This window comes from Micromesistius poutassou (genome assembly GCF_964030765.1).
Source record: "Micromesistius poutassou genome assembly, chromosome: 20".
In the NCBI taxonomy this organism is placed as follows: Eukaryota; Metazoa; Chordata; class Actinopteri; order Gadiformes; family Gadidae; genus Micromesistius; species Micromesistius poutassou.
The window spans coordinates 8,290,023-8,304,516 of record NC_140290.1 but is presented as its reverse complement, the minus strand read 5'-3'; the positions used below and the strand labels follow the sequence as shown (position 1 = coordinate 8,304,516).

At 43.8% G+C, this 14,494-nt stretch overlaps 2 protein-coding genes across 2 annotated transcripts in view; one reads left to right on the top strand and one right to left on the bottom strand.

Annotated features, from left to right (window-relative positions):
* Positions 1 to 14,494, bottom strand: part of LOC311365475 (NXPE family member 3-like) — a 42,273-nt gene that overhangs the window by 17,670 nt on the left and 10,109 nt on the right. The window lies entirely within an intron of this gene.
* Positions 9,975 to 14,494, top strand: part of dtnbp1b (dystrobrevin binding protein 1b) — a 31,034-nt gene continuing 26,514 nt past the window's right edge. The window contains exon 1 of the mRNA XM_084485023.1: positions 9,975 to 10,427. Coding sequence (XP_084341149.1) covers positions 10,382 to 10,427 — 46 coding nt within the window. The 5' untranslated portion in view covers positions 9,975 to 10,381. The remainder of the gene's footprint in view (positions 10,428 to 14,494) is intronic.

The following is a 14,494-nucleotide window of genomic DNA, read 5'->3' as shown; positions in this document are numbered from 1 at the left end:
AAGTGGAAATTTTAAGGGGGGAGAAATGGGACAAAGAATATGTCCCGCCTCTGAGGCTCCCGGTTCCCTCGGTCAAATGTCTATGGGAAATAACATGTTTCTTTTTTTTTTTAATGATTGTACATAACAAACTCTGTAGGTGGCGTTGAAGTAAAAGCTGCGTCACGTTTTGAACTACACACATTTTCCATCTAATTTAGTTTTTGGATTGTCGGTGCCGTCAAAGTAGTAAACGATTATTAATGCTACTTTAACAGCACCGACAATCCAAAAACCCAGTCAAAACTAGACGGAAAAGTGTGTAGTACAAAGGCTACCACAGATGAATGAAGCCGCAGTCAGTCAATGGTAGAAAATACACCACAGTTTACTTCTGTTGGTGGTAGACTACCCAACAGCCTGCCCTGTGCCATAACCAATCGGAGAAGCGCCCTTCTAACCAATCAGAGGCGAAAAAGGCGTGCCCCTACCATCCTACGAAAAAAAGATTTGCGAAGCGGCAGCCTCAGAGGCGGGACTTATGCTGCTATCCATTTGGCCTTTTGTGCTGGTACGCCGACCTGCTCAGAGAGAATGTGACCTAACGTCCTGCCTCTTCCCACCTTAAAAGTGTTCCAGTAGTCTTTTATGTGCGACGAGTGGGAGAATAATGGACGCCTGGAGGTGGCAGCAGTAGTAGCAGGCTAGTCATTGTTGTTAGCAACATTAGGCTCTTTAGCAAACCAGCTCGAAAACAAATCTTTACATTGTATTGCACGCACAGCAAGACCGTGCAATGCATACATTGGTGACCTGATTAAAGCAGCAATGTCAGATCAAGTGTGTAAGAGCAGTGTACATCGATATTAAAGACACCAACATGGAACAAAGAGAAAGAAAATTCATCTCAACTTTATTAACTACGGGCACAGCCATCTTCGTTTGTCGAGCGTCACAGGAATCTTTCGTGACTCAGTGTACTCATCAGAAGCCCCAGTGGGAGCTTGATATCGTACCATACAAATGGATAGCACCATTATTCTTCAGAGGTCTATATACTACACGTGAACCTTAGCCTGGCTATTGCCAGACCAAGCCCAATCGTAGATTGCACGTTGGTCTGCTGTCATTTTCTTCAGCACAAGAGGTGTGATCAACGGGCGGAGTTAAATTGACTGTGTACGCAATTGGCTGCTTGCTGTCGCTTCCCTGTTGTCATTGTGTTAAACCAGCCAATAGCGTGCCAGGGGGAAAAGCCAGCTTGGTGATTGGCTCCCGCAAAAACGTATCAAAACTAGAAAGACCATTCTGCAGAGCAAACTCAAATTGCTGGCAGAATGGGCGGGGCTACCCAGTCTACATGAACCTCCTAAGATGGCGCAATTTGATTGGTTTGCTATCTCGGGATATTGCGCAATATCCCGAGATTGAGATCTCAAACTCAGGATATTGTTTTCATCGCGTCGTCACGCTAATAAAAACAAATAAATCCCAGCAAAAAGTGTTATCTACTTTATTTTTGGAGTGTTCACGTGTAGTATATACTAAAACAATTATTCACCTCAGGCTCCGTGAATCACTAAGCCTTCGGCGAATAACTGTTAATTATACACAGCAGCTGACAAGGCAGCAAAGCAAGGCAAGGCAACTTTATTTATATAGCACTTTTCATACACATGGCAGACTCAAAGTGCTTCACATATAAAGTAAAAGTAAAGTAAAAGAAAAAAAATTGTAAAATAGATAGAAAAATAGAAAATAAAAAGATTAAAATAAAAAAAGCATTAAGTAATAAAATAAAAATAGATAGCAAGTTAAAAAAGCATTGTAGATTTAAGATTTAGCAGAAAGCTAAAGCAAACATAAAAGTCTTCAGTTTAGTTTGAAAAGCTGTCAGAGTGGAGTTTAATAAACTCAGGGAGTTTATTCCAGCTATTTGTTTCATAGTACCTAAATCCTGCTTTCCCTTGTTTCGTGTTGACTCTGGGGATAATTAACATGTTGGTCTCAGAAGACCTTAGTGGTCTAGAAGGCTAATGTAGTGGAAGCATATCAGTTAAATATTTTGGCCCTAAACCATGTAGGGATTTATAGGTTAGCAACATCATTTTAAAATCAATTCTCTTACAGAGAATTGACATACAGGGAGCCAATGTAACGATTTAAGAATTGGTGTAATACGTTCAAATTTTTTGGTCTTCGTTAGAACTCTAGCAGCAGCATTCTGAAGCTGTAGTTGCCTGAAGGCCAATTTACATTGCCGCCGTTTTAGACGTGTTTTTAGTCGGCCGTCAAACGTCCGACTTCAGCTAGAGATAGAATTCATTAAAACTAGTGCACTGATTTACACCGGCAGCGTTTTACGCCCATCTCACGGCCGACCAAAGCTTAACTTACGCTTCACTTCTATTTTCAAGCGTTTCTGAAGCGTCTCGGTTATGAAGTGTAGGCCTATTATCTGATACTGTACAACAGATAACATGTGATGAATACGAATAAAACAATGAATACGAATAAAACAATAAAACCATGTATTTTTTTTGTTCTGTTGATTTAATGTCTACTTTTAGTAGCCTATACAATGACACAACATTCTCAAATTTAAAAAAAGATCTCGCGCAGATTTCAATGTTTTCAAGAACAGTACCTACCTATGACGAGAACGCCTAGGATGGACGAAGAGAGGTTGATCGTTGAAGTTGAGGTTTTTTTGGGAGACCTGTATGGAGACCATTGCAGTAATCAAGCTTACTAGTGATAAAGGGATGTAAGTTTTTGTACATGCATAAACAAAATTTTGATTCCTCTGTTTGTCTTGCACATATTTTGTAATTTACAATAAAGCTGACTTTGACTTTTTGACTTTGACAGATACAGAAACTGTTTCTGCTTACTGTATTAGACATTGTGTGGTCGCGAGAAGTAGACCGAGGCCAGTTATACTGTATATTTGTGCTTAGATTATTGTACCCTGGAAATCCAGAGTTCTCGCGAGAGCACAATTTGAATTTGCTCAGCAAGTCACTCTGGGAACAAGCAATATAATCCCTCCCCGATGCCCCTCTCCCATTAACCAATCACATCGGTGTATCTGATATAGGCGGGCCAAAAGCGTTGCTGTTTTACCAATCGGATACGGCAAGTCTTATCTATTGGTGATGGTGTGTTCCAGATGCCTCGGATACCAGCCTTCCAAGTTTCAAGTGGGGAAATCTCCCAGCTTTCTTGCGGCATTTCTCTGAGGCACGCCCCCTTTTGGTCGCCCCCCTCGGAATTCTGAGAGTAGACCGAGCTCAGTGATGACGCTCTCAACAAAAATGGCTGCGCCCGTGAAGAGATTTATTTTCTTTGTATTTCTACCACGTTGGTCATTTTAATGTCAATTTTAAATGCTCTTTAATACACATTTGATTACATTTCTTCTTTATTCCGGTCACCAATTTATGCATTGCATGGTCTTGCTGTGCGTGCAATACAATGTAAAGTTGTGTTGTCCGTTTTCGAGCTGGTTTGCTAAAGAGGCTAATTTAGCTAACAATAACAATAACTAGCCAATGACATGACACGATCACACAGACGAACGGGAACGCTATAAGTGCTACGAGACAGTAAATTACATCACAAGTGCAACTTGGAAGGCTGGTGTCCGAAGCATCTGGAACACACCATTAGCTCCCCTGGTCTGGATACGTCACCCCTTGTATTCTTCTGATTGCAGTGATATTTTCAAATGCATGCTTGGGGCCGCCCCTTGAGTTGGGCCATTTTCATTGCCAGACCCTACAGCTTTCTAGATGTGGGACTGGATTTCCAGGCTAGGGTCATTCAGTGTTTTACCACAGAGTTAAATGAAACAACTGCATTATGATTTCTGTATTAATTATTATTCTGTATTAATGCTTGGCAAAGTACATCAACCAAAGGGATAACTAAGGCAATTTTTGTCCACTTTTGATTAATCCCGTTCTCAGGGTTAGACATTCCTGGCAAAAACATCACAGCAGAATATTATTTTCTGGTCATAAATACATATGATAACAAGATTTACTGCTCCGGTTGAGTTGCCTTCTCCCCCAGCTCAATGTATTTAGTGCTTCGCTACACCCACTAATTACAAGTATTGTAGAGTCGTAGTATTTACAATTAATTTTAATTGTAAATTATTGTAAACTAATTATAATACCACAAATAGGCCTACAACTCAGTGAGTTGTTAGTTCCTCTTCCGAGGGATGTGGGGGGAAAACATAAACAACAAAGTTAACAGGACAAGGGATGTTCAGAACCACATTTCAGTTGGTTTAGCTAGCTAGAAATTAAACGCCTTAAAAAACACTAGGGATTACTCGATTTACAGATAGGCCTACAGCTACAAGACTAAACAAATGGGGTTTTGTGAGCAGCTGTCATAACACTTTGCCTCACAGAAATCTTCTCAAGAGGATTTTGTCTATTGTCAGCATAACTGAGGGGACCAGTCAATAGTGACAGAATCAGAAGCTTTTGAAGATAAAACGAAGAAAGAAAAACAAATGCAAAATCCAATCCATCCAGGTATGAAGCAATTTTAAGGGGGTACATTTACACTACCGCCTGGTGTTTCTTTAATTTTTCATTTCTTTGCCTATGCCTATCTGACAGGTTACTTTGACAGGTGAGACAGACTAACTGTGATGGAGGAGCTGTGAGCTTCTGGTCTTGTGCAACAACATGTCTTATTGTATTACTGCAACAGTCATGATGACCCCTTACCCCACCCATATGAGAGAGAGAGAGAGAGAGAGAGAGAGAGAGAGAGAGAGAGAGAGAGAGAGAGACCTGGGAACGGACAATTTAACATTGTCCATCATGCGTGCACATGATTCCATTGCTCCACCTGTTTACACACACACACACACACACACACACACACACACACACACACACACACCTGTCTTTACACGCAGAACACAGTATTTTGACACAAGGCATCTACTGGTAGTCATCGGTGCAGATGACGATTCAGCTGGGACTCCTCAGATGGCAGATATGTTATGCATCAGTCTCTCTCGGCACTCCTTCCTCAGAGACACTCTCGGGAAACAGAACCATAGCAGCAGTATTACTTTTTAGAGTGGTTGCCGTGGTGATGCACTGGGCTGAGATTCCAGCAAGTGGGTGGTTTGGTTCTATATGAAAACACAACATGCTACTACTACTACTACACTGCCCCCCATTGGATGTAGTTACATCAACACAGAGTTCCCTTGATTTCCCTCAAGGATGTCTTAAGTGTGAGGCCAGATCATTATTCCCATTTGAATTCACAGGCATTACTGTGTGGCGGTACTAAGGTGGGTGCCGTGATCCTGGGATGCAGGTAGTAAACTGTTTAATGTGATAAAGAGAAGCGCCCAAAGCCTTGAGTTGCCTGGCAACCACTTCCCATATTCAGTGTGAGGTTAGCCTTCATGTCATTTCAGTTTAAAACAATAAAGATTAAGTTCTCTATCTAGACATTGAAAGGCACTGGACAGAGTGAGGACCAGAGAGAGAGAACTTTAAAATCAAGTGGAGAAGAGGAGTGAGATGTTTGCGTTTAAGGTAATAGTTAAGGAATAAGCAAAGGGTTAATACAACTTGCTCATCCATCTCTCAAATGTTCATGTCAAATATAGTTGTATAGTCTTTAATCACAGTCACTCTCCCAAATGGCTTCACAGGCCACATTGTTTGGCACTAACCCTAACATAGTCCCCCAAAGGGCAAGGAAAACATCCCTTAATTATCAAGGAAGAAACCCAGAGAAGGAAGGTAGAAGGATGCCTCTTCTTGGAGTGAGTGCCATAAAGTACATAGGCCTACATAGTGTTACTAGCATCCACAACTTTTGTACTCGCTCTTCAACAACTACTCTGGTTTACAAGGTGATAGACCACAGGGAACTGGGACCATTACAACTATTAGACATTTTGGTTTGGTTTGCAGTGACAAATAACGAACCCAGCGAATGTAATATCCACTATTATGACACAACCTGCCAACCACTGCCTGTGATTAAATTTCAATAAGTGGATGTTGCCATCTGGATAGCGAAACAGCTGTGCTACGGCTGTGTTGCTTTTTTATTATGTCCCAAGTTAGCCATTTTGTATAGAATACTCGGGCTCCCTCAAACTGTGGGTATGAAATGTCTGAGGCATAGTAATTACGATTATCGTGTTCATCGCTTTCGACACCACCAACACACACACACACGCACACGCACACACATGCACACACACACACACACACACACACACACACACACACACACACACACACACACAGTGGAGCTGCTACGCAATTATCCAGCAAGGGTTTGAAGGAATGAAGGGAACACAAACCCGACCATTTAGTACAGGAGTCAGTAGCTTGAAGATGTCAAGGAGTGCCATCTGGGGAGAAGTAGGCGGACATGACACCTGGCTGGGGATGAAGGTGAAGGTGATGTTGGAGATTATGATAGTGATGCCACTGAGGATGATGATGATGATGATGATGATGATGATGATAGTGATGGGGATGGTGATGGTAATGATGTCATTGCTGATGATTTTGCTTTTTTTGTCACTGTTTTGTTATTGTTGTTGTGTGAGTTGATATAAAATAAAAATCAATGGCAGCAGAATGTCTAAGTCAAAGGAATATGACTCACATCATTTCCTTTTGTTATAAAAAAAAAACGATGTTAAACAATCTTGATCAAACTTTATCCGGTTAGAGTTATTTTACTAACTATGTGAGGCAGCTGGAACCACGAAATTACCATCCTGATAGAATCCATCATGCCAGGCTTCAAGTTATGAGTTTGTGCCCAAACTACCAGTGGTTCGGACCAATCAGTGTCCTATGAGGAACAGCCTGATCTATATGATACCTTACAGACAGACGGTTCATCCAATCATCTGCTAAGTGTTTTTTGAAAGTGCCTTCCCCTATCCAAACAGTTCCTGAGGATTACCAGATTGTTCTGTCATAAGTGTCAGGTTAGAGTTTTAGCACAACCTAATTTCAAATGTATTCAGAGTAAATATCAGAAGAGTTGAAATCAATACCTGACTCAGGTGGTCAATTAAACCCAACAAAGCAAGCACATAGTGGAATATAAAGAAAAGGAATAAGAAGAGGAATATAGTGGTAAATGCATTGAGATGACTAGTCCCTGAAATATGCAGCTAAAGAAAAGACAGGCAATGTCATGATTCAGTCTGATTCAGTGAGTAAAATATGTGCGATAAAGTCACACCTACTCTTCAATGGGTCACTAAATGTTAGTTGCCATGGCAACCGCATCGCTGCTAGTTTTAATTACGTTGCACCGGTTTCTGTTATTGCAGCAGCATTAACGAACACTAATACATCTTCAAATAAGATGTATTATGTTGAAAGTGGTTCCCAACCTTTTTTTGCCCGTGACCCTATTTCTAGTTCGTGAAATGTTTGTGATTCCAACATTAACCTTTTGTGAATCTGCTTCAACAAAAATAGTCTTTACCCACTCAACATCACCTCACTCTACTACACACTAGGTGATTAGTAGTAGTTTTCTCATGACTATAAATCTTTAGGCTGTCAGTTCATATACACAGGACGTCTATGAGTCTTTTTAAAAAGATAAATGGTTTGCTATAGTGGATCATCAAACATCCAGACTAATCAGGGATTTTTTTATCTGAGAATGTCAACACGGAATAATAATGATTAAACATTCAAAATGTGTTTTTAAGGGAGGGGGAGAGAAACAGAGACAGAAGGGAAAAGAGATGGCGGGGCAGAATGGTTTAGTGCGGTTTCACTTTAGCCAACTTCCACTCTCGCAGACGTCAATAATCCATATCCAATCTAGTAGTACTCTAAGAGGGCTATTGGATTCCTTCACTTGTTTCTCCTTTAATTTCTTTTTACATTTGACATTTAGCTTTGGCCCCCATTAGTCTCCTGAAGGCCGCTGCACACAGAGAGTGAGTTTCGGTTCATGTTTGTTCGCCAAATGGACCCCAACTAAATAAATAGAATCATATTGTGTAAACAACTATTTTGCATCTGTCCTGAATCATTCGGCTTAACAGGATGAATTGGAGTCCTTCCTGGAAAGAGCCTGTTGGTGTCCTAAATCCTAAACCTCAGTTTGTCAACAACTGAATCTGTGAGTGTGATCATACAAAGGCCTAATATCTCACAATCAAGCCCAAATAAAAAAGAACATTCCCTTTTTTCTGCGCAACTATAGTTACACTAAATGTATGACCTCATCAATATTTATTTGCCTTGGCCTCAAAGGACCAATTACACACACAAAGAGTGCAGAGTGCAGGCGCCCAGGGTCATAAACCTATGCCCTTACGTGGCACAATTAATGCTCCAAAATGTTCTTGAACTCTTCCCTCTGTCTCCTGCTGGCAAATTAGCAATCATGAATGGGAGGGAGGGGGTGTCTCTAGGGAAATTAACTCCACTCCTCCCTGATAACTCTCAGACACAGCAGAGGTGATTCATATCATTGTGTGCACGTTGTAGTCGTAGTCGTAGTAGTACACCTCTGATGTATCCACCACAAGGATCCGGTATCCGTTTACACATTCCCATGAGGGCTAGTGTGATCACCGCCATCTGATTGGACACCAAAAGTGCCACTCAACCCGATGCCCTGGAACGAAAGCAATGCCATGAATCTCAATTCTTCTAAATGTGTTTTACAAACTCGCGCAAAGCTAGCCGGACTAGCCATAGCCTGCGTCATGCTCCAAGGAACCGTCCGGCGGTCCCATGGCTAATTAGACATTAATTTCCTGTCTGGCTATGGGAGGATGCGGGTGATGATGTGCACCGGCTGGCTAGCATTAGCATGAGAGGCTGCTCCCAGGTGCTATCGGTAGTCAATGGCCAACATGGGTCAGGGCCAAAGGGATATTAAGAGAGGGGGGGGGGGGGGGGGGGGGGGGGGTTGGAAGCAAGCCACTGTCTAACCTTCTCTTTTATTAGCTTTTCCCATTTTGCAACCATGACTGGTTTTTATGACGAAAAGACCATACTCACTTATACCATACTCACACACACTAAAAATGTCTTTAATTAGCCTGATTCGATTTTTTTGCCGAGAAGAATTCCCCAAACGTGGATGCTGTATCCACCACGAAGAGGGTCGCACCAATGGGAAAGCGCAACAGTTAGAGATGGGTTTTCAGCTCAATTAATACTCATTTTGTTTCTGGTGTGACGTCCCCACCTGTGAGAGGTTCACCCTTAAACCCAGCCGTTGTCCTGTAGAACCCTACCACTTCTCTCTCTGTGGTCTTCAGCCATACCTCACCCAGGACTCCCCACTGTGTGGTCCTACTGGTCACTGCTGATTGCTAATGCTATTGATGATGTGTTGTTATGCTCCCAAGCCATGCGTCACACAAGTGCTGTGTGTCATCAGAGACAAGAGAGGACACAGAGTGTGTGTGTGTGTGTGTGTGTGTTTGTGTTGGGGTGAGGGAGGGGGGGTTAGTGTGTGTGTTTGAGTGTGTGTGTGTTTCATCATCATAAGACTCCCCAGAGAGAAGGAGTACCGGTTTTGTGAAGGGTGTGTGTGTGTATTGCTGAGAGTGTGTGTGCGTTCGTTTGCATGTGCACACAAGGACGTGGACTTATCAGTACTGATAAATGTGTTACGTAAAAAATAATAATAATAAATAAATAAACAAACACAATTTGCTGACTCGACTGCCGCAGATGTCAACCCGTGATAAATGTGAGAACAGATTCGACCACAGACTTTCATCACATTACAGGATGACAGGAACACTTTATTGTCCTCTTCCTCTGCCTCCTTTTTCTTTTATCCTCCGCCTTTTGGTCCCCCGAGACACGCGCTGCCTCAATCACCATCATTCATCTCACACCAGTCCTTTTCACCCCCCACCCCCCCTTTCTCTCTCTCTCTCCCGCTCATCCAGTCATAACCCCGCCACCACACACGCAGACGCACACACCCCGGCTCGATCAGTTGCTGCCAGTCGCTCGAGCTCCTCTGCCCCCCAGTCCCCCGCTTCCCTCGCGCTCTCATCCTGCACCGACTCGAGTGGCAACAACAACACGCGGGAAAACCACCTCATTGCTCGCAGCATCAACGGCTAAACCCGCATCGCTAAAGCTAACGCTCCTACGTGTTTAAATCGGCGACGGCGTGCGTTCTTGCGTCCCCCCCGTGCTGCGGTTGTTGTCGTCGTCGTCTGCCCGTATGAGTGAAAGAGGTGTGAGCATGTGAGCCGACTTGAAAGGAAGAGTGAGGATGCGTGGTGGGCAGATGTAGTGAGCGTGTTGTCCTGTGAGTCGTGCTGTACTTGTAGCGTTTCTCTGGACGACGGCCGGACCGGCTCGATTAGCCCGCTGCCGGGATGTCTTCTTCTGGAGGTTCAACGGACGGGAGCCAGAGAAACTCTCGTGAGTCCACATTTGTGTTTCTAGCTGTTTTTTTTTAAATATTATTATTATTATTTAATTGTTGTTGCTGGATTGATGTTAACTAATCAATATAAAGCCTGGCCATATGGATCGATATGGTTAATTATTTGTGTGTGCGCGCATGTGTGTCGGTGTTGAGATGTGTCACGTTTTATTTGAGATACTATTATGACGATGTGGATAGCTTCGTCATGTGACACAATGCTGTAAATACAATAGGCCTGCATGTATCAGGTATTGGACATTGGATTTGAAAAGTGGGCCTGACTAGGTGGAAATATCGTGCATGAGTTGTTTGTTTACACTTATGGTTATCTTTGTGTGTTTGATGTGCCGTAAAATACATCCTGTTTGAAACTCGGTCGTGTTTGTATGAGTGTGTGTGTGTGTGTGTGTGTGTGTGTGTGTGTGTGTGTGTGTGTGTGTGTGTGTGTGTGTAGGGGGTGGGGGTGGGTGGTGGGAGGGGTGTAGGCACAGAGTGTGAGTTGGAGTACAACCACAAGGCTATGTGGTGAGTTATCGTGTGTGGGTGCAAGCGAGGAAGGGTGTTTTCGCAAGTTTCTACACAGCAAACTACAAAATCTGTCACGAAGACAAAAGACTGAAGGTCATGCAATCGCACAAAATGGATGTCAAAGATTTGTGTGTGTGTGTGTGTGTGTGTGTGTGCGTGTTGTATATCTATAAGTCGCATCTATAGCATACACTGTGTCCAAGTTCTGCTGAACACACTGTGTACTGTCTTTAATATTAATATACTTAAAAATTAATATACAAGAAAAAACATTTGAGAAACACAAAGGTATGGCGTTCATGTGTGCCCTTATCACTTTTTGTTTTGCAGAATAGGTATTTATTGTGCAACACACACACACACACACACTCGAGATACAACTGTCCAGCCCCTGGAGATGTATAGCGTGATGATGTGGGTGATGGTATGTCATGACTCACTATGACGCTGGCAGCTCAGTGGAGAATACAGAGTTCCCACACGCACGGCCGCACACGTACACGCGCACGCACACATGCAAGCATAACATAACCGACAAATACAGATTTTCTTTATAACTTTATATTGCTGTGTGTGTGTGTGTGTGTGTGTGTGTGTGTGTGTGTGTGTGTTTGATTTAAGGGACATGATCGAGACTAGATTTTATTGCTTTCATTATTACTGCACACCATCCTCTCTCCTACCTCCACCCCTACTCTCTCTCTTCCTCCCTCCCTCACTTTATTTATTTATTTATTTATTTATTTCTTCCCAGCCCCGCCCTCCATCTTTTATCATATGAGGTATGTAATTGAACTTTCCTTACTTTCCACCCAGCCTGGGTGGACCACTGTGTCTCTCTGTCTGTCTGGTCTTTAATGATCAGGAAAGACACACACACACACACACACACACACACACACACACACACACACACACAGGGGGTGCTAGGTGCAGCATTATTTTGTTAGTGTTACAACACATTAGCGTCTTGGTGAATGCAGCGCCGTCGGACGACAACAGCGTCGCCCCGGCGGCTACAATCACTGATCCTCCAACCGTGACGTTATGTAACCAGTGCCACAACCACAACAGCCCACAAAGGCCCGGCGAGGGGCCAATGTTTGTCTGCCAACAGCAACAGCTGTATACAAACATGGAGTGGATTAAAACACATCAATGCATAATGCAGAATGAATGGCGGAAGGAATACAAACTGAGTGTCGCAGAACCCAAACAGGAAGCGTGGCAGAGTAGTCACAGTCCCATTATTATTATGTGTGTTCAAATGACCGTTGTCCATTTCCTAAATAAATGGATGCTATTATCGATTGCAAAGGGCTCATAAAATGCACTTGCGCTCTCTCTCTCTCTCTCTCTCTCTCTCTCTCTCTCTCTCTCTCTGAATGTGTGACTGAGGGGAAACAGCAGGCACCTGACAGAGAGATGGGTGCACTTTCATGTCTTTACCCCACAAACTCTACTCTACAACCCTACACCTCTCTCCTTCACCCTCTCCTGATCACTGCTCTCCTTTCCTCCCTTGTCCTCACCTCTCTCCTCTATAGACCCTCTATCTTTATCCTCTTTGCTACCCCTATCTCTCTCCTCTCATTTAATTCTCTTCCCTCATTTTCTCTCGTTCACTCCTCCTTTTTGTTCTTGCCTCTCCCCTCTTCTCCTCCACACGTCTCTCCCGTCTCTCTTCTCCCCCCCTCCTCTCCTCTTCTCCCCTCCCCTCCCCCCTCCCTGTCCCTCCCCTCTCTGACTTGCCATGAAACTTTAATTGCATGTAAATCAACCCACAGCATATGCGATTACCCCTTTGTGCTGCTTTAATGACTTTCCTCTGGCCTGTATGAGTACGCTCGGCTCAACGGGCTCCCATACCGTCACCGTACCAGACAAACGTTAATCATCCCACATTGAAGCTCATGAATATCGCGATGCGGGCGGAGAAATGAAATACAGACTTTGACTTTGACTCCAGCTTCCGTCCAATTTGTGTGATTTGAAAAACGGCATCTTTGCGGCAGTTAAGTGCCTGGCTTCATTTGCACGTGGGTTTTCGTTGTAAATGTACCGAGAAAATGACTTTTTATAAGGTCCTGTACACTGTAGTTAAATGTGTGTGTGTTTAGCCTTGTTGTAGCTGTATGTCTATTCTGTTTGAGTTCATTGAGAGTGAATTAAAAAACAGTCAAATTCCCTGTAGGTTTAGAACACTTGGCCGATTAAATCTGATGACTAAAAAAATCAACTCCCCGCATCCCAAGGTAATAACGTCGGGGTCGTTATCGGAATGAACTGATCGCGACGATCCACAACAAAGCCAGAGTATCTCTCTATTATTTACCATGCGCTGTTTTTAGTAAAAAGGAAACCTTTGTCATTGTTCCCCCGGGGGCCTCCTGTGCGCTACGTGTCTGGGGGAAGCCGTGCCGTGCCTCACCGTCTCCGCCACTGAGAAACAAGTGTGTTAATTAGCCCAATCAAAGGCATGTAAACGCTATCTCCTCTGCATGTAAACAGCGGGGGTGGGGGGGGAGGTAAAGAGGAGGGCCCCCAGCAGGACAGGGTTGCCTCCCCTTTGAAGCCATTGTTGGGATTAATTGCCTCTGATGGGGGCAGATAGAACAGATAAAAGGCCGGGGTCAAGACAAGGTCACGGCTTGATCTCTATAGGGACCAGCAGGGTTTTATTATTACAATTATGGACTGTATGGCGGATGTGTTCTTAATTTTTTTTTATCGTTATTACGGGCTTGGACATAAAAAGAAAGCAATCGGATGTGGACCTTCAGGGAATAGATGTGGGTTTTATTCTGCTGAAAATGTGCAGCATCCGAGATATAGGTGTTTTATTTCAGAGAAGGCTCTCTCTCTCTCTCTCTCTCTCTCTCTCTCTACTTGTCTCAACAGGTGTGTTTGGCAGGGCCTCATCCCTCTTAAGACAAGCTCATTATCTGCTCAGCTTTAAGGTGTGCGTTACCTGGTTCCTCTCTGTATCATCCCCGTCTTCATTACATCCCATAATGAACCAGGTGTCAGGTCACAGATGGCTGCAAGCTACATGGGTCCAGCCACACACTATGAATCATGGTCACGACCAGAGGAGAGGAGGCGGAGAGGAGGAGGCGAAGAGGAGGAGGCGAGAGGAGGAGGAGGAGGAGGAGGAGGAGGAGGAGGGAAGGGCGGGTGTTGAGTAAGGAAGGATCTAGAAAGACAGTTATTTTGTGCAAGGCATAGCAAGATCCACAGTGATGCTGAGTGGCGATGGATGCAGGGGGGGAGGGGAGTCTGCAGCATGATCAATAGAGAGAGAGAGCGAGAGGGACAGAGATGGAGTGATACGAACCGTGAGGAGGAGAAGAAAAACATTTGGAAATGGGTGATGAAGGGAAAGAAATAACGACAGGGGGGCAGGCATGTGCGAGGGAGTGGGGGGGGGGACTAGACGTTGAATCAGGGATAGAGTGACAGAGAGCGAGCATGAGAGAGAGAAAGTGTGAGAGAGGGAGAGAGCCAATGAGATATGGTGATAGCCCTCAAG